Here is a 26,285-nt window from a genome sequence, read left to right as displayed (position 1 = left end):
CTGTGCTGAGAATGACCCCCACCCCTGTCCTTGCCTCACGGAACTTTCACCCACTCCCACTGTAACGGTTATGACACTAGACTGCAGGGACCTACGAGTCTATGTTGCATCCTCCTACGGGCTCCCTGCACTTGCCCTCCAGCACTAGCTTTTGGCCTGACATCACGGAGGGGCTCAGCAAAATTGTGTGAAGTGAATCAGTGAATCGATTATGACAAGATCTTGATGGGGATGGATTTGCCAGGTTTTGATTTCATTTGCTTCATTACAGATGTTTGTAAGTGTTTCCCACTTAATACAACACCCAACTGGGTATTAATGGTTTCAGGAAAAAAGTTAAACATTAAGTCTGCAGAGTTTGCTATGTGCAATAAGGTCCTGCTTAATTTCCCTTCCCAGTGGCCTCTGGCCAGTGGCCCAACAACTTTGGCTTCAGTGGCTCTGGAAGAAGCTTGGACACTGACAGCCCTACCCTCTTATTCCACTCTCACACTGGAAGGAAAGTTAGGTAGGTCAATATGATGGGTCCTGTGAAGCAGGTTATGTCCCTCGCAAACTGGGGAGAAGTAATAAAGGTTTGGGTCATAGAGAAAAACACAAGAAGGCCTTACAGAAAACAGAAACCAGCATACTGTCAGGCTCATCAGGGCTCAGAATCAGAGCATTAATAGGTTTTGGCTAACAACACAGGGATTTCGGCCAAAGATCTTGCAAGGGCTCCCTGAGACTTCTTGTTCAAGGCCTTGTTCAAGGGCTGGCCTTCAAGTGCGGTCCTCCAGGAGGAGTATTTCATCACAGAACTGAGCTGGGGGCCGGAGGAGAGCGAGCAGAGCTGTCACGGACAGCCGTGTGCCAGGAGTAGTTACTTATCTCCACTCCGCGTTCACATACAATCATCTCCATTTACCTCAAATACAGTTACAGAAAGCTAAAGAATCTATTTGGCCATTAACTTTCACTCTGGCAAAGAAAGTACCAGCTAGTAACATCCAGGGAACACCTAAAATTTTCCATAGCTTACCACTTGGACTCATCCCTAATATAAGAAAAAGGAAATAAATCAGGATTTTTTTTTAAAAAAGGAAAGCCTAGAACTTTGGCCAGAACCTATCAGTAAAAAAGTAATATTATCAGATGGAAGTACATGGTCAAAAGAAGAAACAGTCCCAACCTCTGGCAGATACTGCCTGTTCTCCCATAAAATGTGTCTTCAAAAGATATCTGAGTCTGCAATCTAAGACAAACTACTTAGAACTAAGTTTCAAAACCTCCATCAGGATACCAACATTTTAATTAATTTCTTTACATGAGAGCCAAGAGCTCTTAAATGAGAGCCAAGAGCCAAGGGGAGGACAGAAGGGCACAGAAGTGTGAGGGAGGGGACGCTCAGACAGAGAAGTCTGCAGGGGTTTCAAACTGAAGGCCCCCAATCTGTGTTTCTATGGCCTGGCCGTGCTCTTGAGAGCTACAGAAGATCCCTGGAGAAGCAAAACTCCAATGTCTCTATCTCCGTTCACAAAAAGCCCTTCTCGCCTCCCGTACTCAGCAAAGCAGAACAAGTAGCGTCATAGAAGTAGGTTGTCAGTCATATCACGTCAACGATGGGAGGCCAGATTAAAATGTCTGTTTTGTGGTAACTCTTACAAGTCAGAATTAATCGAAAATCACCCTAAAGTTTATGGAAGTACCACAGAGAGCCTCGTGTATCAATGAGTATAAAAGTGGACAAGCCTCTCAAACCATCTACCATTTATTTTTTATCAATGCATTTCAATCCAGTGTAATTTGGGGGGTACCTGGCTGGCTCAGGTGGCAGCGCATGGAACTCTTGATCTCGGGGTTGTGAGCTGACACCCCATGTGTGGTGTAGAGTTTACTTACAATTTTTAAAACTTTTTTTAAAAAATAAAAATAAATAAATCCAGTGTAATTTTCACATAATATATACAACTAAAACCTTAATCAATGCTTCTGTCTTTTTATACAGCTGTTAACCATGACTTGCAAAACCCCATTATGATTGTCCAGAATTGCTCACGATATAAAGATATAACTAAAACCAGAGAGGGAAAGGATGTTAGCCACAGAAGGAAGATATCCATACTTTGTGACAGAAAGATACCTAATGAACTGTGCACTCCCGCACGAACACAAAAGAATACAAAAGAAACACGACATCCATTATGTGTCACTGCTAAATTCATCATCAAAATGATACTCAGAATAATATCTCCACCTCTCACCGAGAGAGTGATCAGATTATTAGGAACTCAACTAATAATAATAACCCCACTTCAATAGTATCTGTGACTTAAAGACAACAGCCGTCCCTCTGCCAAGTCTTTGTCCTCCAACCCACCACTAACCTATCTTTAAAATAAAATGTTTCACCCACACGGTTTCTCACATGAGTCTATGCAGGTATAACCCACACAGTGGGAGAGCCACATGCAAATTAGCAGAATGTCTACTCTTGACACATAATGGGAGCTGAGGAAATGCTTTTTGATTTGGGCTTATAGAGCCTTTACGGAGGCTTTTAGTGAGTTATCACTCTGTTATGAAAAATCTGCTTTAATACAGCGAGAGAATACTTATAATAACCTATTACACACAAGCTATCTACAGCAGACCAGCCAAAGGGAAGGGGTTGCAGGTGAAAGCAAAAATGTCCACAGGTCTGAATGAAAACAAGGTAGGGCATCTGTCCAAAGTGCTGAAGGAATACGTCCTGCTGGTCGACAATCTAGATTCAACTTTTTCAATTTGGCAAATTCTTTCCTATCTCCAAGCCTCTTTTCTTGAAAAAGTAAAGAATCCACTTGCACATCTGAGGACTCCTGACTTGATACATAAGTCAGAACAAGTACTAGCAGCCATGGCTAGATGACCACAGTGAACAGTGGGAGATTTCCTATGATAATGGGCCTCCAGAAGGAATTTTTAAGAATTAAAAAACCAATTGGTACCTATCTTACCTTGAAATATTTAAAACGTGGGCGGCCCCACATCCCTTGGGGAAATGTTCCGTTGTTCTTTTAGGGCAGCGTATGTGGTAAACAACAAAGATACCATCTATCTATGAGAAGAATGTAAATGGCTCCATGTTTGTGAACTCATTTACCCAGTCCATGATTAGAAAAGTAGTAATGGAGACACCCTAGTGATCCCTGTGGAAGGAAAGAATGAAGGGAAAATCCAAAGTCTGAGTCACTGACTCTCTTGTCACTAAAGGAGCCAGGGTCATTCAGGGTGGATCACTGGCGGTTTCTCCTTCCAATGAATGCTTTCCTTTCTGTTTCCAAGTTGCATTTTCAATTAAACAAAGCTTCCCCCACTGCCATCAGGTGATGGTCGCTGATATCTGTGGAAGTCACTGTCATCCCCAGACAGATTATCTGTCCGTACTGTGAGCCTGGTCCTCCAGGTGCCAGAATTGACACTCCATCAGTAAGGAGGAGGGTGTCTCTTGGACTCAGACTAGATTCTCTGGTCTAAGAGAAGCTACCAGACAACAGGCTATCACCTCTGCCGTCTTTCAGAGAGACCTGCAGGAAGCCTGCAGTCAAGGGCAAGAGAAAAGAGAACGGGGAAAACATCATAAAGATGTCCTATTCATGGAGAGAGATGGTGGACGCTTTTCCCTCAGCCCATGAGGAGCCCCATGGAGGCCCTCCCTCCATGGTTTAGGAGGAACCACTGGGCAGATAAGGAAACTACCTCTGTTTTTTTTAAGCATGCTTAACTTTTTTTTCCTCTCAGTAATAAAAATGGTTTATTCTAAGAGTACACAGAACAAAGATATATGACTTCATAATAGTGTACTGTTTTAAATTTTTTCATCAGGAAGATTGAAACATTATTCTTAAGTCATTTTTCATGGACATGACCCCAAAGTATCTCTGAAGTACCTTCTCCAACATAATTTTACAACTTGATTCTTAACATTTAATGGTTCCATGACAAATACACCCTTGTTCTAAAAAGATGAAGATGCTATTTATTTGAAATGGTATATGAAAATCCAAAAACACGTTCGGAATGACTTACTCTTTGGGGCTTCTTTATTCCTAAAGCTAATTTGTTTTTGTTATTTATTCACCTAGCGGTGATGCAATAATCACTGTTTTCATGGTTTCCTTAAGCACCGGGCAATTTAAACTGTCAGTGTTCTTTTGCTGTCTTGTGACAAGTGCTTATTATGGTTGACTAACATACTTCACAGAAAACCAGCCCCCAGCAGCAGTCATGGCATGGGGTGCTAGACCCCAAGAAGATCAGCCACACGGATCATCTCTGCTCAAGACTGAGGGCAACGAAGGGAATGTTCTCTGACCGAAGCAGGAAAACACCTTTCAGGCCTGGAGACCTAGGCTGTTTGGAGGTGGCAGGTCCCCATCCAGAACACCATCAGAAGCCAGTGACTCTCATTTACTGTCAGCCTGATAGCTTAAATCCCTCATGGGCCTTTCCCCTAAGCCCAGTCCACCTGCCCTCTTCTGCAAGCTAGCACGGATCCCATTCATTCCTTATGGTCGGTTTGTGTCCAAGTTGCTTTTACTCAAAAACAGTGAAGCTGCTTCAGCAGAAGTAGGAGGGGCTGGCCAATGGGGCTGGCAATCCACCAGAAGAGAGTATAAGCCAGCCCCTCCTTAGGAATTTGGGTACTTCCTGGCTGTGACTTGTCTTCTGTCTTCCTCTTGGTTTGTCTAGCGTCCTGGTACAATGTGAGCTGTTTTCTTTTGACTACAGTGTGCCCGACATTCATTGGTGGCATCGGCCAGTGATCACTGCTCTCAGAGGGCTTCAAGGCACCCCAGAAAACCAGACCATGGCTTACTGAGAGCACACCAACTTCTCACTAAATCTCATGCCTTTGAGAAACATTCCATTCTGGTTCTAAGGATTAAGAGTCTATGGCAGGGGAGGAGGGGAACCAGTGGTGGATATTAAATTGCTAAGTGAGAGCTGTTGTTCCTCCTCATCTCCCAGGGAAAATCCTGAGCTTCTGCACATACCTCAAGGCCCACACGGTCCCTCTTCCACACCGCTTCTCATTCAGTGCGCACCTCTGCTACCATACCTGTCACCCTGTGTTGGAAATGTCTGCCTACATGTCAGCTTCACCCACTAGACAGTAAACTCCCAGGAGGAAGGGGCCATGGCTTATTCATCTCCCCAGTGCCTGGGCCAAGTCAGGGCTCCGATTGGCTTTACTGAGCCTTTCTGTCTCCCAGCCTGAGCCAGCCACTCCCTCCTCTTTAGTACTTTACCTATTGTGCACATTTCCGGTAGAGTGGTTAGCCTAGGGTTTATGTCTATCACACTGCCATATCTCCAGAACCTAGCCCGAGACAGGTGGATGGTAAATACTTGTAATGGAAGGTACCACTGAACAGTCAATGTGGCTCTCCGTCAATGGTCAATGGGGCCAGATGACGGAAGACCTCATAGCTCAGGTCAGTGCAGGTTTTCAGTGCAGGGAGTGATCTGATAAGAAGCAGAGTTTGAGCAAAACTCCTTTAGTCAGCCTGAGGCCAGAGGGCTGCATTTGTGTGGAGAGAGGAGAAGGCAGTGCAAACAGCTAGGAGCTGTTAAGGTGAGAGGGACAAGTGAGGCCAGGAGCCTGACGGGGCTGTGTTCCACACTGAGTAGACCCTGGCTCTTGTGGTCACCACTGATGCCAGCTGTGTGGTCTTGGGCAAGTCACTGAACCCCACGGAGCCCAGTCTCTCAGCTGTGACGCAGAACTAATATCTCCCACTGTTGTAAGGATTAAGTGAGGGGAGCATTAAAGCACCCAGCACGCTGCCAGGCACACGACAGGTGCTTATGGTGTTTCCTTCTCCCTCATCTCTCCCACTGGCACCCCAGGTACCTAAGATTCAGGGACACTTGTCTAGTTCTTTGATATCAAGACCCTATTGCCCCCTAGTCATTTAACCTCAACCTTGTAGGTCCAGACTCTGACACTGGTCTTCATGCTCACTGGGAAGAAATAAAACAGCTGTGACTCATTTCTTGAGCACTTTGCACAAAGGCAGTCTGAATGATACCCGGTCCCAGGTGTAGCAGAAGTCCACATCTTTAAGTCTAGCCTTGGTGTGTGAGGTGGGGTCCCAGTCTACCTGATCCCCTGCCAACTTCTCTTATGTAGCCAGACTGCTTTTCTCAACCTCATCCTCAAGCCATTATCCCTAAATTTAGTTCACCGTCCTATTAATGCCTCCCCGCATTGCTTGAAGCCAGTCAGCCCCTGGTGCTAAACCCCAACCTCATGGAAAGACTTTTGGCTGCACCCACCAGTCCTTTGTGGCCTACGTCACATGCCACCTCTTTCATGAAGTCTTCCCTGATTTCACATCATAGGACATGGGTTGCCTCCTGCTCTTAACACCCCCCAGGACTTTGTTTATATATAACTCCTCCCACAGTACTGGTGAGAGCCTATCTTATGTGTTAAAAACCTGCATACTTGTCTAAGATGCTGTGTTAAGGGTGCCAGGGATGGAGGGGCTCAGCCCCTCATTAGCCCCTCATTAGCAACCCTAGAGCCAAGAGCCTCAACTCAGTAATTTCTCCAGAATCTTCCTTGTACGCATTCAAGCCCTTCTGCCTCAGGGCTCCCAAGGGTGCTGGTGCTTTTCACCTCCACCTGCCACCCCAGCTGGATTCCATAGGTCCTGCCACTTGACTGTGTGGTCAGGCCCACCCTCTCCTTCAATTCTGCTTCACAGAGATGTGGTGACCCACCCATATGCACGTGACTCTGCAACCAGATCTCAGCCTGGTCCCTCACTTGTGGCTTCATTAGTCCCCTGCCAGGTGCGGTAGCTGTTCACAAGCTGCCCAGCAATCTACCCAGCTGTTAATTTCTTGAGGGTAGAAATTAGTGTTCCCATCTTCTTTTGGTCCCTCACAGTACTAGTTCCACCGTAGGAACAAAATAAATGTGTTCCTTCTGTCTTGTTTACCCAGCGGGAGTGCCAAGTGCATAATATTACTTAGGTCACGGCTCATATAAGATAGATTGGTTCTCATTTTGGGGTGGAATTATTCGATCTGTACATATGCCCCACGCCTTCCTTAATTTTTCCAAACATGGTGCATCTCATGGAAAGTATTACAAAAAGTGAAGAAACCCACCTGGACAAGCAGGAGGAGGTTTGTATCTGGTAAAGGGGATTTGAGCTTCAGAGCCTGCAGGAGCTCCAGAACAACACTGCGAGACAAGTAGAATTTATCCCGCTCCTAAACAGACAAAAGAGAAGAAGGTAAGCTTGTGTAAAAACTCAGTTAGAACAGACCCATGTCAAAAGAGCTTCCAGGAAGTTCACAGATTGGAAATGAAAACCAGTATTTGAAAATGCATAATGAATTGTCCTTAAGAAATAAAATTCAAATGAAAAAGAAAAAATTTAAAGGGCATTTTTGTGTGCGTAACGAGTTTACAGAAGCACCGAGAACACATAATTCAATGGATAAGAAAAAGATAGGATGTCTCTTAAACACTGAACCCACTGGATTAGGTTCTTGCTCACAGGAAATGGTAAGTTCCAAGAAATGTAGAAATTAAATCAAAAAGCATTATTCCCAAAAGGAAATGATTTATTTAGAGAGGAGCTTATATAGTGATTTTCAGGGTCTTGTGGCCTCTCTAAAGAACTTACTTTTCAAATGGGCTGCTTAAGCATGCAGAAAAACAGACGGAATGTACCAGGTACTACCACTCTTCTTGGCCACATCGTGACATTTTGCTCTATTTAACGTTTTTCAGGATAAATAAGACAACCCAGAGGGGCGCCCGGGTGGCTCAATTGGTTAAGTGTCTGACTCTTGGTTTCTACTCAGACCATGATCTCAGGGTTATGAGATCAAGCCCCACATCAGGCTCTGTGCTGGGCACGGAGCCTACTTAAGATTCTCTCTCCCTCTTTCTCTGCCCCTCCCCCAACAACTCCTGCACATACTCCTTAAAAAAAAAATCACAAAAATTGTTGAAACGAACTATATGGTGTTCTCTTTTCTTTCTCCCTTCCTTGAAGTAGCCACTATTTTGAACCTGGTGCATGATTTCACATATGTTTTTACTACCTATGCATGCCTTCATTACAAGATGTAATACTATTTTTCATGTCTTTGTAACTTTCTACGATAGTGTCATACTGCGCATCTCTTTCTGCAACTTACAATTTGTCGCTACATTATATTTTTGAAATTAGTTCATACTGTTACATGTAGCTCTAGTTCTTTCAAATAAATAGCTTAATTATATTTTATTATATGAACATACCAACATTCATCGATCTGTTCTCCTGTTAATAGAACACAAGATCATTTTCAATTTTGTACATTTTTTTAAATTGCCAATGACAACACACACGCAGAAAAGTACATAGGACATAAAACTGCAGATGAAATGGATTTGTATAGACTGAATGCCAAGGTTAAAGGGCCAGCACCTCAGAAGTCTGTTGCGTGTCCCTTCCTGATCATAACAAAGTAACCAGAGACCCAATGGGTCTGCATCCACTTTCTTTTCTTTCCCCTCATTTTTATTCATGGTGTACTACTTCCTTGTATGTCCGATGAGCTCTGCATACAGAATGGTGTATTTAAAAAGTTATTTCTAGAAATCATTCGAGGCCTGAAATATTCTCTTCATCCAAAGAGCTCTCTGTTTCCTTTTTGCCAGCTCCCTGGAGGCCCTAGCCTGGTCCAGGTTACCTTAACACACAAGCCCTATAATATCTTATCTTGGGCTACCAGAGGGTATGACACTGAGCTCGATGGCTGTGAGGGTGATTTTACCTCTGGGTTATCTTTACTTTGTTGTCCTGACCAAACTGGGGTTGGGGGTGGTGCAGAATCAGACCAAGTCCCCGCTCTTTGAAGGTCCTAGATTCTGACTCTTGTTTCCGTCCTGGATCTTCTGGAATTGCAACTCAGCCTCTTAGTCACATTTCTGCACTTCTATGCTCTCCCTGATCTTAGCCTGGTGATTCATCTAATATCTGGTTAGCATTCTGATGCACTGAAGTTTTCAAAAAATATTCTGTTCACTTCTTTTTTAACTTTTTAAGTGGGAAGATAAGTTCAAGTGATCTAGCCCATTATTATCTGGAGAGAAGTCTTAACTTTTTATTGAAATTACACTAAATCTATAGGTTATTTTGTGAGAATTAACTGTCTTTATTATGCTGGGTCCTCAACCATGAACACGAGGTCTATCTCCATTTATTTAACATTGTTGAGTAAAACTTTCTGGTTATCTCCATAAAGTTTTTGCACATTTTTGTTAGATTTATTCTCTGTTGACACAATAAATGACATTTTAAAAGTACATTTTGTAATCATTTGTAACTGAATATTAAAGGTGGGTGATTCCTGGGTAATCATTTGTAAGCAGCATCCTTGCTGAACTCTCTCACTGAAGTTATAAAAAGGTGTCTACAAGTATATTTTCTTCAGTTCGTTTATAATTACATCATCTGTGGAAAGTGAGAGTTTTATTTTTCCTTTCCAGTCCTTATACATTTGATTTCTTCCTCCTATCTTACTGAATTGAGTGGGATCTCCTGGACCGTAATGAACAGGAGAAGTGATAGTGGACGTTCTCGTCTTACTTAGTATTTTGAAAGGACTACGTTGACATTTCACCAGGAAGTATAGCATTTCCTAGAGGTTTCTGGATATAACCCTGGAACAAGCTAAGTAAGTTCCTTTCTATTTCTAGTTTGACAAGTGTTGTTATGAGTGGATGTTGAGTTATATAGAATGCTTCTTTTGAATCTGCTGAGATAATGATACACTTTTTTCACTTTTAACCTGGTAACTTGGTGACATAAATCAATATCCTAACATTTCCAAGCAAATCCTCACTGGGCCAGGAGGCTTTATTTTTAACATACCAATTTGCTATTATTCATCCAGAATTTTTATACCTTTAAAGTAAAATTGGCCTGTAACTTTCCTTTCTCCCACTGCCCTTGTCTGTTTGGTATCACACTTCTACTGGCTTCATAAAAGATGTTGGAAGCATGCCTTTCTTTCGATTATATTAGTTTGCACAAAATAGAGCTCACTCTGTTCCTTTGGTGTTTAATAGTAAAGTTGTCTTTAAAACTGGGACAGTTTCTCATTAGTGATTCCATTTCCTTAATCATTGAGGTCCAGCCATTTTTTTTTTTTTAGTTGTCATATGTCACATTTTTTTAAAAAATTGTCCCTACAGTCCAAGATTCCAAATTTATGAGCACAGAGTTGTTCGTTTCAAAGTCTCTAATACACCTAGAGTTATATTCCCTTTCGCATTGCTGATATGCTTTATCCATGCCTTTTCTCTGCTTCCCTTAATCGGTCTGGCCAAAGTTCGCCAGTGTCATTGGTCTAATTCGGGATCCCCCTTCTGGTTGTACAGATCCTCCACTGAAGTCATGTTTTCCATTTCATTAATTCCTGCTCTTCTCTCCATTATTTCCTTCCTTTAAATTATCTTACGGCACTCTGTTATGTTTATTTTAACTTGAATTGTTAGCTCATTTCATTTCTCTTTTTTTCCAACCGAAGTATTTAAGACTACACCTTTTCTTCTAAATATCTCTATAGCTATAGATCCCAACATTTAGAATGTAGTATTTTCACATTTGTGTGGTTCTAAATATTTTTCTAAATTCTCTTATCTCCTTTGATGTATGAATCATTTAAAAGTGTATTTCAATTTCCAAATATAGCAAGTCCTAGACACCATTAATCCAGTACCTTTGTATGAATTCGAAAGAGGGCACATGCACACACAGAACAAACACATATATATATATGAACACATCCTGCAAACCCAAAAAACGCTGTGCACTTCCAGAGCCGCGCTCTCGGTAGGCCTGGCTGCACGCATGCCGTGCCCGGTCACTCACTCACACAAGCCCTAGGCACCACACATGTACACATTCTACACACACCCCACCCCTGCAAAGGGACCTGGTTAGGGTCCAAATCTGGCAGGGGGCTGGGATTTAGACATCTGACAAGAGGGGACAGTCAAGAGAAGATCTCAAAGGCCCCTGGGTGGTAGCCGGGACATGGCCTGGCGACCTACACGTGTGTGTGCCAGGAATGTGTGCGCGTGTGCTATTCTCCACCCTCTGAGATGGTGAAGCTTTATGCAGGGGGTGCCTATCCCAGCTGCTCGAGGACTTGACCAGGAGGCTCCAAATCTCAGTACAAACCTGCCTCAATACTCACATAAAAAGTAGTCTGTCTAAGATGTGTGTAGCCTCCTCTTAGATATGGAGCTTTTCTCTAGGTCACCCTTAAACACCTCTGTGCAGTCGTGACTTTGTTATTAATCTATAATTCAACTGCATTGTGATTAAAGAACTTGGTCTCTGAAACAGATACCCCAGTGTGTGTTAAGACTTTATTTGTGGCCTGGGGCTCCTGGATGGCTCAGTTGGTTGAGTGTCTGACTCTTCATTTCAGCTTAGGTCTTGATCTCATGAGTTTAAGTCCTGCACTGGGCTCCACACTCGGTGTAGAGCCAAATGAAATGAAATGAAATACTTTATTTGTGATCTATTACCTGTCCTATGTTTATAAATGTTATGTATATGCTTTTTCTTTTCCTTTTTTTATTACGTTATGTTAGTCACCATACAGTACCCCATTAGTTATTGATGTAGAGTTCTATGATTCATTGTTTGTGTGTAACATCCAGTGCTCCATGCAAAACATGCCCTCCTTAATACCCATCACTGGGCTCACCCACCCCCCACACCCTTCCCCTCCGAAACCCTCAGTCTATTTCCCAGAGTCCATAGTCACTCATGATTCTACTCCCTCTCCAATTTCCCCCACTTCTTTTTTCCCTTCCTTCTTCTAATGTCCTCCATGTTATTCCTTCTGTTCCACAAATAAGTGAAACCATATGACAATCGACTTTCTCTGCTTGGCTTATTTTACTCAGCATAATATCCTCCAGTCCCATCCATGTTGATGTAAAAGTTGGGTATTCATCCTTTCTGATGGCTGTGTAATATTCCATTGTTTATATGGCCATATCTTCTTTATCCATTCATCTGTTGAAGGGCATCTCAGCTCTTTCCACAGTTTGGCTATTTTGGACACTGCTGCTATGAACATTGGGATGCATGTGGCCCTTCTTTTCACTACATCTGTATCTTTGGGGTAAATACCCAGTAGTGCAATTGCTGAGTCACCGGGTAGCTCTATTTTTAACTTTTTTTTTAACTTTTTGCGGAATCTCTACACTCTTTTCCAAAGCTCTATACAGAAGAGTGAAGGTCAACCATTCTCTTACACCATACACAAAGATAAACTCTAAATGGATGAAAGACCTTGATGTGAGACAGGAATCCATCAAAATCCTAGAGGAAAACATAGGTGGTAACCTCTTTGACATGGGCCACAGTAACTTCTTTCAAGACATGTCTCCAAAGGCAAGGGAAACAAAAGCAAAATGAACTTTTGGGACTTCATCAAGATAAAAAGCTTCTGCACAGCAAAGGAAATAGTCAATAAGACAAAGAGGCAACCCACGGGCTGGGAAAAGATATTTGCAAATGACACAACAGATAAAGGGCTAGTATCCAAGATCTATAAAGAACTTCTCAAACTCAAACCCCAAAAGCAAGTCAAAAAATGGACAGAAGACATGAACAGACACTTCTCAAAAGAAGACATATTAATGGCTAAAAGACACATAAAAAATATTTAACATCATTAGCCAAGAGGGAGATTCAAATCAAAACCACATTGAGATACCACCTTACACCAGTTACAATGGCAAAAATTGACAAGGCAAAAACAACAAATGCGGGAGAGAATGTGGAGAAAGGGGAACCCTCTTACACTGTTGGTGGGAATGCAAGCTGGTACAGCTACTTTGTATATGCTCTTTCTAAAATACATTCTCAAACTGGAGAATTCAAGATTCTTTATGTGTCTATTGGATTCAATTTGCTCCTTACATTGTTCAAATCTATTCATTTTTTATCTGCTTGATCTATTAATTACTGAAAGAGATGTGTCAAAATCTCCCATTATGAGTATGAATTTGACAACTTCTCTTTGTAATTCTATTCATTTTTTGTTTATATATATTAAGCCTGTATTATTAACTGTACAAGTTTTAGAACAGTCACATTTTTCTAAAGAATTGTTCCTTTTATCAATACAGGGCAACCTTTTTTATAAAAATACTTTTTAACTTGGATTCTGTTTACTGGTTTCAGCTTTATTTTAATTAGTATTTGCCTGGTATATTTTTAAACTATTTTTCTTTCACACTTTCAACAGTGTCTTTAGATGTGTTTTAGAGGTATCTCTTATAAATAACACATAGCTGGATTTTAAAAATCAAATTCAAAAATTCCTGGGACATCTGGGTGACTCAATTGGCTAAGCCTCTGACTCTTGGTTTCAGCTCAGGTCATGATCTCAGTGTCTTGAGACTGAGCCCTGAGATGGGCTCTGTGCTCAGCATGGGATCTGCTTCAGAATCTCTTTCTTTCCCTTTGCTCCTCTCCCCTTGCCTCTCTTTCACTGTCTCTAAAATAAATAAATATTTTTTTTAAATCCAAAAATTCCTTATATTCATTGTGATTATTAGATTATTGGATTCATTTCTACTCTAGCTCATGGTGGATTATTTCTTTATGTGTTTTATAATTTTAGTTTGTAAATTCGTGTTCATCAGGACTGTAATTCTGGAAATTGTGTTAGGTCTAGACTGAAGTCATACCCATCCACAGTGGTTTGAGGATAGGTTTTGAGCTTACTTCTACCAAACACTCCAATGCTATTACCTGCTCTGTACCAATGTTATTTGACTTTTCATTCTGGGGGCTCACAGAGTACGTAGGTATCTTAAATTCACACTCTAAATATGTTCAAAGATAGGTTCACGTTACTAATTCTCAAAGGAAACTATAAATCTTTCTAGTTCCTAGGCTTAGATTCCATTCTTCGTCACCTCTATATAGGAATATATTCTTTCCAAATCACCCTTTTACTAAATGTATACCCTTTCAAGGGTTCTGACTTTCTACTGGGGATGACTCAGAGCCAGCTCCAAGCCTGAAACAGTCCCAAGACCTTCTCTGTGTGGGCTTCAAATCACAAGCCACTAAGGATAATTGGTGCAGACACTGTGGAATAGAGTATGGTGTTTCCTCAAAAAATTAAAAATAGAAATACCATAAAATCCAGTAATTCCACTACTGGGTATTTACCCAAAGAAAACAAAAACACTAATTCAAAAAGATATATGTACCCTTATATTTAGTGCAGTATTATTTACACTAGGCAAGATATGGAGCAACACAAGTGTCCACTGATAAATGACTGAATAAACAAGATGGACACATACACATTGGAATATTACTCAGCCATGAAAAAAATGGAATCTTGCCATTTGAGACAACACAGATAGAACTAAAGGGTTTTAGGCTAAGTGAAACATGTCGGGCAGAAATACAAAGTGCCACATAATTTCCCTTATATGTGGAATATGAAAAACAAAACAATCAAAAAACAGACTCTAAAATACGGAGAACAAACTGGGGGTTGCCAGAGTGGAGAAGGGTGAGGGGATGAATGAAACAGATAAAGAAGATTAAAAGATATAAATTTCCAGTTATATAACTAAGTAATAAGATGAAAAGTGCAGCATGGAGAATAGAGTCAATAATATCGTTGTTGTAATTGTAATGATGTTATTGTAATGATGTTGTATGATGACAGATATATTTATCATGGTGAGCATTAAGTAATGTATAGAATTGTTCAATCAATATGGTGTACACCTGAAATTAACATAACATTGTATGTTGATTAAAATAAATGTAAATAAACTAAAATAAATAAACTAAAAATGTATAACTCAACTAAAAATAAATAAATAAAATTAGATATATGCAAATCTAAGCAACAAAACTTGAGCCACTAAGCTCCTAAGACAAGTAACTCCCCCACCTCAAGACTGCTACGGTATCAGCTTATATGCTTACCACCCTGGTTCTCAATTTCTTCTCCAGTTTTGTTCCTTTCACTTTTACAATCATGTTCATTACATTTTGTCCAGCATTTCTATCCTTTCAAGTGAGACAATTTTCAACTATCTAGATGGCCAGATTGCCAGGAAGAAAATTCTCCAAAGCCCTTACTTTTCCATGCCTTTTCTCTTGATTAAATAATGGAGAAGGCTCAATCAGACAGTGTTCTTTCTTAAACTATTTCCAATAGCTTCCCATTACCCATGAAGATGATGGAAACACTCCAAGACATAAGCTTCCTACCAAAAATAGTCATTTGAGTTGGATGACTGGGAATGGGTAGATGGCAAGAGCAAGTCAGGAGGCCACTAACATGATGATTGGTTAGGAAGGCACTTAATGTATAATGAGTGTTCTAAACTAGGAATATCTTGACTTCAAAATAATGGAAGGTCCTCTGTAATCAATCTTTGTAGTGCACAGCATGGGAAGCACACACTTATTATGGTTTTTCCTCTAAAAAATGTATAATTTAAATACACCAAGCATAAAGAAAATTAAGAAATAAAATGACTTCTTTTCATTGAATTCGTATATGTCTTCATTATTTCTGATACTATGCCTTGATCTACTGTGTACTGATCTATTGTTGTAAATGAACAACAACAACAAAAAGAAGTGAGTTCTTTTCAGGAAAGATTTGAAAGAGAAAAAATGCTTATTTTTTGGATACTTAGAAAACATATTGTTCCGGGCAAAGTAATAATTTCTAATCAGAAAGACTAAAGAGAGGATTATCATGGAACACTTAACATGGTAGAATGGACACAGGATCATAAGAAAAAAGACAAGAGTGTTTTAAATAGAATGAAAGCCTTAATATAAAATTAGATTTTTTTTAATGGGGGAAAATAAAAGGCTTATACAAGTGGACAGCATGAGTAAAGGAATATTCTGAATGTTCAAGGAGGAACAACAGGAGCAGACCCCACCGAAAATAAAGTTGAACATCTGGAAATTGGAAGAGGAACATCGCATACTGTTCTTAAGGACAGAGACGCTCCCAGTTGGCCCTGCCTTTCCATAAGGATAGCGTCTCCCAGCTCCAACAAGGCTGCTATGTGCACGGGGCAAGCAGTACTTTTCCACTTCCTCGGTAGTGGGCCAGGGGAGACGAAAGATAATGCAATAGAGAAACCATTATGAAGGCAAGATGACAAAAGATGAGATTACAATCTCAGAGGCCAAAAACCCAGAACTGGGGAGACAGACAAGTGATGAGAATTAAGGAGCACTCTAAGGGATTTTACAAATGACAGGCTGATATTTTTCTACTTTGGGTATGAAAATGACATGCCGTGATGGCTTGCCCACTAATCACGAGATGGTGAACTTGAAAAGGACCTTCAGAGGTCATTTAGACCACCTGCTCATTTCATTTACAATATCTCTTCTCTTCTAAATCATATGACCCTCATTTCTCCAAATGTGTATATGTGAGGTACTATATATATGGAAACGCTCTATGCAAATATATATATATTCCAATATACAAATATGTATATATATATTCCAATGATACTTATTAGACCTCAGTAAACTGCTCAGGTTTAACTATACTGACGGGATTAACCTAACAAGCATTGACACTGTTTAGAAACAATGTTCCTGACAGTTTCCAGTTTCCCGGGAACAAACATGTAGGCAAGCTTACCTTTGTGAAAGCTCGGTAACAGAGACCACACACCTCCACCAGGTAGGCCAGAGTGAAGACAGAGTTCTGAATCACAAAGCTGAGCAGTTTTGAAAATGGCTCCAACAGACTCTGCAATGAGATTGGGGCCAAATAAAATCAATTGTTGATTCTTTCATTAAAAAAAAAAGTCTTAAAATCTTCTGGTACTTTAACTAATGGGATCATTCTTTCATTTAAAATCTGCTTCCTGGTAGTTATGGAGCAACTCTGTTGGTCTAACAAGAACAGAACCAGGCCTTCAATGCCTTAAAAAGCAAGATTTAATCATTTTATTGCTCCAAAAAGAAATCCATTTTCCCAGGTGGCATCCTTTATAAACCTTATCACCGTCAATCCTATCCTCATGTCCACCCCGAGCAATCAAGACGCTGTGAGATTTGTATGAGGACTTTCCATTCTATTTCTCAGAATCTGTAGGTATCAATGGGCTCCTCCATCCAGCTCCTCCAAAACCTGTCATCTCCGTTCAACAGCACAAACCATCCTGCATGTAAGTCCGAAGCACAATTAGCTTAGATAAAACTTATCCCGACCCAGCTTCCTGCCAGTGTTTATCACGAAGGTCCAGCTTTGGTTTCTCCATCTGAATCCCACCCATAAAGGATCAGTTTTAGATCCATCTGCTCTCTAAAGTCATTTAGAAACATTTATTGAGGGGCGCCTGGGTGGCTCAGTGGGTTAAGCCGCTGCCTTCGGCTCAGGTCATGATCTCAGGGTCCTGGGATCGAGTCCCACATCGGGCTCTCTGCTCGGCAGGGAGCCTGCTTCCCTCTGCTTGCCTCTCCATCTACTTGTGATTTCTCTCTGTCAAATAAATAAATAAAATCTTAAAAAAAAAAAAAAGAAACATTTATTGAGCACCTACTAAGTGTCAGGCAGAGCTGGGTGCTTTTATATAGTTTATCTTGTTCAAATTTCTTATGACAATCCTGGAGAGACAGTTTGTTATAACAGTTAATGATACAAGCTCCTGATTCCACACAATTATTTTCAAACTCTAGCTCTCAGTGACCTGGAATAAGTGATTCAGTCTCTCCACACTTAGGTCTCTCCTCTGTAAAAACAAGGCTAAGCAGGACCTCCACCTCATTAGTGTTGCTGTGGGCAATCGGGGAGGTAATGTAGGTAAAGCACTTGGAGGCAGTGAGTGCTCCCTCTGACCTGCATCAAAACTCTGGAGCTCGCCTAAGGCCATACTGCTCTTGAATAGAATTCAAATCCAAATTCCAGGGCAATTTTCCAAAGTCAGAACTGCTCTTTAAGGAAGACAGAATTTTAACTGGGCTCCAAAAGACTTCCATGCCATGATTTCCACTACTTCTCAACCTCCGCAGTCCTGATGGTCTGGATTATAAAAGTAAACATGCTCAGCGTGCAAAGGTTGGCTCTACAGGAAAGTACAGATAAGGAAGTAAAAGTCTGTCACCCCACCACCTCGTGATAGCACTTTACATATCTCCCTTCCTGCTGCACTCCAGTTTACCTCATTGAAATTGTGTACATATGCAATCCTACATTTTGTCAATTTCATTTTGTTAACCTAAGAAATCTCCAAAACGATTTAGTTCTTCATAATCATCCATTTTAATAGCCACAAATGTCACATGTCATTATAAATAACATTCCAATAAATATGTTTTGTCTGAAATTTGTATTTTCATTTTCTTCCTTAAAAGATATCCCAGAAAAAGAATGATTAAATCAAAGGATATGAAAGTTGGGGGGGGGTGCTTTTTCCTTACTGATCCAAAAATGAACTTGTTCCATGTTAGTTGTGCCTAAGAATAAGAATTCTTTTTTTTGTTGTTGTTTCTATTCCCAACAGAAACCTGGGTAGCACTTTCTATATAAAAACTCTTAAAGGAACCCTTTGAAATAGTACTGCTGATTTAGTATTCTTTGTTTTATATAAACACTGTTGCCTTGAAATATTGATGATGGATGAATGGTGACAGGACTGTATCTCCAGTTGGTTATATAATGTATCTTTATTCATCTAAAAAAGGAACCTGGATTCACACCCATATAGAAACTTGTTCTTCTATCCAGCAAAGCAACATAGTGATGGGGCAATATGGTACAACAGAAAAATCAGGGAACTTGGAGTCAAAGGATCTATGTTCAAGTGTCAAACCTTCCACTAACAAGCTGTATAATCTTGGCCAAGACAATGCATCTCTCTGAGCCTGTGTCCTTAGCTTTAAATGATCAAATTAAACCAAATGATCTCTTTGCAACTTTCCTGCATAAACTATTCATTTATGAAAGCACCGTCAAGGTATAAAGTTATTGGGGATGTGGCTTCTTGGTATTGAACTAGCAGTTATAAGCTACTGCTATACAGACTATTACATCGTTGTATATAACACAGCCCAGAAACACTGTATATAACACCGCCCAAGAATGAGGTGAATGAAACGCAGAGCTGGCCTTCATGAAGCTCACAGTCTCACTGGGGAGACTTTCATACAACGTAAGTGTTAGTATAGAGAGCTCTATCAAGTATTGTGGGGTCTGACATAGGAGAAAGTTGCTTCAAAGCATTCCAATTCACTTTTTTAATTTAAATGGGATTCAGATTCTCATCTGGAAGAATGAGAAAGAGTTCACCTCAGCAACAAGAGCATAAAGCATTTCAGGCAGAGGAAATGGCCGAAGCCAAGGCAAGGAAATATGAAATTAAATAAGATTATAAACATAAAGCAGTTAGCATAATGCCTGCCATATGGTAAGTGCTCAACAAACAGCGGTTGTTGTTTTGATGATAATGAAGATGATTCCGGAAGAAGGCAGGAGGCATGGGGGAGGGGACAAGTAGCCAAAGCCGACATTAGAAAGGTAGGCCGCAAATTAATGAAGTCCCTTCTCGTATGCCACATTAAGGAATTTGGACACTCTCCTAAAAGAAATGAGAGGCGATCAAAGATGTTTAAGCAAGGAACCAGGGCAGGAAAGTCTGTTTGGAAGGATCACCTAGATCATAGAGGACGGACTGGTGACCACAGCCCAGGACAAAGAGGGCCGATTGTAAAAATGAGATTGTGATGTATTAGAACTCTTCATACCAGACACTTTCACCATGTTCGAAAGTGAAACATTCAGTACACAATAACTATTTCTTCAGTATTACTACATGTCTGTGTTTTTAGGTTAAAAAATAACAAAATAAGCAATGCGTTGTTTTTCTGGAACATACAATACATACCCTTGTGGCATTGGTAGAGGGTATCTTCAAGAGGCAAATCATAATTCTCAAGCTGGAATCTAAAGAACACTGCGAACAAATATGAAGAGAGTAAAAGTCAGTACCCTTCTTTTTTTTTTTTTTAAGATTTTATTTATTTGACAGAGAGAGAGAAATCACAAGTAGGCAGAGAAGCAAGCAGAGAGAGAGAGGGGAGGAAGCAGGCTCCCTGCAGAGCAGAGAGCCCGACGTGGGGCTCGATCCCAGGACCCTGGGATCATGACCTGAGCTGAAGGCAGAGGCTTCAACCCACCGAGCCACCCAGGCGCCCCAGTACCCTTCTTAATATATCTTTTGCTTCATGTATTTTTTATAAGCCTTTATTTTAGGGGGGAAAAAAGTCTCAAATATAGCTGCCTCCTTAGTTTTCTATGTCATATATTGATGTTGAAAAAAATCATTCTCAGGTTTAAAAAACTTAATTAAACTGTTAATTAAATAATATTAAATAACTAAATAATTAAGCATAGCACCTAAATTATTTCTCAGATATATTCTTAAAATTAAATCAGACAGAGAGATGGATAAAGAATTGAACGATGGATGTATGGATGATGGATGGATGGATGGATGGATGGATGGACTGACAGATAAATGGGTAAGTGGATATCAACTATGTCCAACTCTAAAGAGATACACTAATTTATCAAAGGCCATGTTCCAGGGGAAAAAAACTACTCAGATCTATTTAAAACCATCAGGCTTATTAGTCCAAATAAAAACCAGTCTCATCTGCCCTTCCTTTGCTACTGAAAGACATGACAAAAACCTTCAAAAAAAAAAAAAGGCAGTAAAACTTCTACAAGAAAAAAATTATGCCTCTCAAATCTGTTAGAGTTGTATGTGGGCAACGTTCTACATCAAATGTACTTTTTAAATTGAATGTACTGGTGATGGTGGCGGGGCAGGGGGAATGTTACAACAAAAATAAGCGATATTATTTAACATTGTAAACATATCACAATAGCAGGTTATAGTTGATTCTCTGCAGCTGTGCATCATACTAACTTTTGAAGATAGCAAATTAAGCCAGTGGTTCTCCAAGTATAGCTGGTGATCTTGCAGCTTGAATTACTTAGAAATTTGTGAGAGAACGCAGATCCTCAGGCTAAACTCCCAGTGCATCAGAAACTCTCAGTATCAGGCCCAGCAATCCTGCTTTCAGCAAGTCCTGCCGGAACACTGACCCACACTGCAGTCTGAGAGCCAGTTCTCTGAACTGATGAGAACAAACCACAGAAGGCTTTTCAACGGCTCCTTGCTTTCCCCAGAGAGTAAAAACAAAGCAGAAGACGATCAGAGGCAGTGCCCAGATTGGATCTAGCAGTGCCAGTTTTTACATGAATTCTGAAAGCTTTTTACAGGTAGCTTGTAAGCGTACTATTGGTCTATTTAATCTGTTCAATACCCGCCAGAGTTCATGTGACATTTACATTGCTTTAAAGCAGGGGCTGAAGACTGGCTGTTTGTAGGGTCCCCACGGTATTTTAAAAATCAGGAAATATCATCTTCAAAACCATGGGAAGAGCAGCAATAGTAGGCCTGCATTACCACACGACAACGGGGCGGCGGGTTGTAGCACATGTTAGAAGGGACTCGTTAGACGCAGACTCGTTAGAAGGGACTGGTGCTTCCCGTTTCTCAAGGGTCTTGGTTCCCTGTATTATCTTAAATCACTCCACTCATTAACCTTGCAGTCAAGGTCCCTATGGGCAGGACTGATAGTCACAAATGAGGCTTACCAGTTGTTTGGTGGCGACAAGGGTTCCAACTGGTCAGTGATCAAGTTAAATATTTAACTTAATATAAAAGTTAAACATTTTGGTTCTAGCATCCACCTATAGGCATTTGAAATTGCCATGCCTAACCTACCTTCTCTCCAAGTATGTGGCGTTAAGCAGTGAGTAGCCCTGAGTGGCTCTTGGTTGGAGGGAGGTTCTATGGGGCCATGTTAAAAATGCATCACTTGATTTCCTGCAGGTATATGTATGGTATCTATATACATACACGGTTTCTAAGTACAGTGCTAAACCTCTTTCTTTGGATTTATTCATCGACTCAGCTTGGCAAGCAGACACGACCACAGGATGTGAGAGACGGTAAAGATCTCAGTATTCCCGCTTTTCGTGGGAACTTTAAACTCCAAGAAAACAGCACACATCAAGCTAAGGGTCCCTGAAGTACCCTTACAGACCTTATTTTGGGATCATATATTCCAAATCTGCTAATTTGAAAAAGGGCATTATCAAGGGTGGTTCGTCTTTATAAAACATTTTTCGTACCTGCAATACTCATTTCAGAAATAGTGCTGCCAACATGTAACTTCACTCGTCAGATCAACAAGTGATTGATTTTATTGTGAGTTGATTATTTCTGCAATCTGCATAAAGCACAAAAAGCTTGTGGAGCAAATGAGGCTCAGAGACATAGAAATGGCCACTACCAGTCACCTCCTTTCTCCCTACCACGGACTGAATGCCTTCAATTTACCCCTACCATAGAAGGATTGTAGGAGTCTGTCAGTGGAACAGATACTGAACGAGGAGTCAAGAGACTTGAGTTTTAATCCTCACACCGCCATCACCTCTCTGAATTTGCAGCCCCCCCCCAATCTGGAAAATGGGGGCATTGGAATGGGATGGTTTTTATAGGTCTCTTCCAGCTTTTATAGTATAGAGTTCTGCTTCTGCATTCAATGGGCTCGTGTTGAAAATGTTCCTTAGGTTACCAGATTCACGGCTAGGTAATTCGTGTGTATTCTTGGAGGATGGTAGGGTGGCTCCAGTGGGGGGCTGGTGATGGTAAAGCAGGCACACAGAAATAGAGTATCAACTTGGTCTTTCAAGTACTTTATTCACAAACACATAAACAGTCACCTCCCTTTAGATAGTTCTCTGAAACTTAGCTTTACATTGTATGTCTAGCCTCCTTTTAGACAAAATTATGCTTTTATTTACTTAGACATTTATTGAGAAATATTTCCATAATCTACTAATGTCTAATTTTTTTAAATCAACTGAAAAACATGAAATCACTATGTCAAAATGCCTACTGCATACTGCTGTAGGTTTGTACCATTTCGAGAGCACAACCTACATAGTACTCTGTCCTTGGTGCCTAACAGAGATTCTGTAAGCCCTTTATCAAACACTGAATCTTTCTGAGCAGATGGTTGGCAAAACATAAGATCCTAATCAAAATTGAAATCCCGGACTCAGCTTACCTTCAAGGGCAAGACACAAGGCAACTTGGCAAAAAATGTCTGAAACTGGTTGCTGATGGTGGTCCAGAGGCTGCTAGGCGAATCCATGGGCAAAGCTTCCATGAAGGTAGCAATGTTTTCCAAACAGCGTATCATAGCACCCCCTGCTGGTAAATTCTTTTTGTTATTTAGACCCTAAAAACAAAAGCATAGGCAATCAACTGCTGAAACAACGTGGGGATTCAGATTGCTATTTGTCGAAGATCAGTCTTAAAAATCACATATTCACGGTTTAAACGTGTGTCGTGTGTCTACACAGGCTATTCATTGTAATTGGCAGGAAGAGTACAGAGAAGAATCAACAAATTCAGACACACTTGGGAAAAACTGTGACCTTTAATTCCGTGAGAGAAGGAGAAATGCGAGCAAGAAGTAAGGAACATCTTTTAAGGATTTGCAGTTAGCGTGGTTAGTGGCTAAGAACACACAATTAATGATGCTTGCTGGAAACTCTGCTGGCTGAAGCCTGAGCATAATGACTACAGAAGCAGGAAAGTCTCTAGGGCTACCTGTCAACCCTCCAAGCTAAGTGACAGAGATAATAAGCATGGGACCAAATATATGAACCCAAGCGTTGTGACACAACGAATAAGCAATGGACCTGAGAATTGAATTCAAGTCTCGTGATGGAACAAAGATGCAGGACTTGAATCCAATCCTCACGATACAAGAAATAAGCAGGAAGCTGAGACTTGATTCCAAGTCTCGTGATACACTGTGCGCCGCTCTACCCACAGCAACTTCTGAGAGCCTGAATGTTCAACAGAAGTGAGTGTGCTTAGCAGTTGCCTATCCACCCCTGAGCTGAGGGTGTCCAGAAGCTTTAAATAAATAGTAAATCCACACAAAACAGCCATATCCCATGGACACACTTCTGTGCATTGGCAGTTTTTATTTCAAATTAATTTTAAGCATTTAAATTATTTGAGATGAATTTGACATCTTTGTATGTAACATAAATTTAGTTTTTAAATTAAATGACTGAATTAATTCCTCAGCCGTGACTTCAGGAAGGGCGGGGCTTAGAGGTGTCCTCAAAGCGAACCTACCTCCAGGAGCTGACTGAGAGCAGCAATAGAGCTCAGTTCATTGAAGTCCATCAGAGACGTGGCTAAGGTCCGTAAAAAAGTCCCATCTGGAAAGTCAACAGTCAGATTTAGTGGTGTTTGGGCTTCAGCAAGCGGGCACGTTTGTGGTAGCTGGATTCCCCGTGGAGGAATTACCTTTGATAGTGCTCTGGAACAGCTGTGGGAAGATGCCGTTGGGGGCCAGCTGATGGAAGATGCAGCGCAGGAACTGCTTGGCCACCCCCGCGGCGTTGCCAGGAACCATCATGCTGGGGTCGCACAGGGAGAGAAAAGACAGGGACTCATGGAGCACCCAGCATGAGTTTAGGTTTTTCTGAACCTCCTTTTTTAGAGGTCAGGCACTGACACATCGATCCTCTTAGGGAAGATCTCCCTGTCATTTTCATCAGTGAGATGAAATATTATAGTTACACGGAGTCCCTGTTAACAATAAGTTTCTAGAAAGAGAGAACCAGGACATGTCAGAGTGGTCCCCAACTAATGAATTCGAGCCACCCGAGTACAGATGAGCCTTCTGACGCCCAGACAAAAGGCGACCTACGAAGGCTCCAAGTCCAGAACACCGTAGAGTCAGGACGAAACTCATGATGAGATTATCAGCAAGACCCTCCCAGAAAGTGTCATTAGCTATGAGAGAGCTGATCTGGGGGAGGGGGGGGAATGCAGGGAGGGAGATGTTCATAGCTATTGGGAGATAGGAGAACTCTTCTTGGAGCACCTTGAGCTAGTACTTGTAAAAAGGAGAAGGCTTTCATCTATGCAGTTCCGCACCATCTCTGCTGGTCAAAAGAGGGAGCCAAGAAATGATTATGCCTCCCTGAGACCAAAGCATCAGGAAGGATGTTCCAGAGGTGATCAGGGAGTGAATTAACAGGAAGAAAGCAGAAATCAAAGAGTCCAAATAGGTGAATGGCAAGAAGTCCTCTTACCTAGACCATTTGACTACGTTATGTCTCCAATGAAATGCTGATTCAAAACTGTAGGTCAAAAACATTTCTTCATGCAACTTTGACACCAAACTCACACAAAGTCTTTCAACAATTAGGGAAGGAGGGAACTCTTCCCACCTTATTTTATGATGCTAGCATAGCCCTAAAACTAACATCAGATAAAGTCAAAACAAAAAGCAAAGTCACAAGAAAACCAAAGCAAGAGGGAACAAAAAAAGAAATGAAAACAAAAACAAGACAAACCAGCAGTCCTCATGGACACTGAATCCAACTATAGATAAAAAGGATGATGGTCCATGACCGAATAGAGTTTATCCCAGGAACATAAGAAAGATGTAATATTCAAAATCCCATGAATGGAATTCAATATATTAAATAATAAAGGGAAAAACCATATAGTTATTTCAATAAATATAGAAAATGCATCTGATAAATTTTACATCCATTCATGATAAAATTACTCTCAGCAAACTAGAAACAGAAGAAAACATCCTTAGTCCAGTAGAGAATCTATGAACACCTACAGCAAACAAAATTAATGGTGAAATACTAAAGACTTTTCTGTAGCATCTTTATTCTTGTACTGGAGGTCCTAGCCATTGCAATATGACAATAAAAACATAAAAATTGGAGAAAAGGAAAACTCACTATTTATAGAAATTATTTTTTTACATACAAATGCTTTTAGATTCCAAGAAATCTTTAAAAGCAACTACAACAACTAGTAAGTGAACCCAGCTTCCTACAATGTTAATATAGAAATTCAACTGCATATTCATATTCCAGCAGCAGGAAGTTAGAAAATGAAATTCTTAAAAATTCCACTTACATTGGCATTAAAACACCCAAAATTCTTGGGAATAAATTTAACAAAAGATGTACAAGACCTCTGCACTAAAAACCAAAGAACACTGCTGAGAAAAACAACAACAAAAAAAATGGAATGAAATGAGAATATATTACCATATTCATGA

The 26,285-nt window shown here is 40.7% G+C and overlaps 1 protein-coding gene across 4 annotated transcripts in view; it reads right to left on the bottom strand.

Annotated features, from left to right (window-relative positions):
- The window catches only part of UNC79 (unc-79 homolog, NALCN channel complex subunit), a 237,283-nt gene that overhangs the window by 25,971 nt on the left and 185,027 nt on the right, over positions 1-26,285 (bottom strand). For all 4 annotated transcript variants that reach the window (XM_032345110.1, XM_032345113.1, XM_032345112.1 and 1 more), the window contains 6 exons: positions 24,497-24,609; positions 24,323-24,408; positions 23,235-23,408; positions 19,973-20,041; positions 16,726-16,836; positions 7,147-7,251 (listed from right to left, as the gene is read on the bottom strand). In XM_032345110.1, coding sequence (XP_032201001.1) covers positions 7,147-7,251; positions 16,726-16,836; positions 19,973-20,041; positions 23,235-23,408; positions 24,323-24,408; positions 24,497-24,609 — 658 coding nt within the window. The remainder of the gene's footprint in view (positions 1-7,146; positions 7,252-16,725; positions 16,837-19,972; positions 20,042-23,234; positions 23,409-24,322; positions 24,409-24,496; positions 24,610-26,285) is intronic.

This window comes from Mustela erminea, chromosome 5 (assembly GCF_009829155.1).
Source record: "Mustela erminea isolate mMusErm1 chromosome 5, mMusErm1.Pri, whole genome shotgun sequence".
In the NCBI taxonomy this organism is placed as follows: Eukaryota; Metazoa; Chordata; class Mammalia; order Carnivora; family Mustelidae; genus Mustela; species Mustela erminea.
Note: the sequence above shows the minus strand (reverse complement) of the source record. Positions and strands in the feature narration are given on the sequence as shown.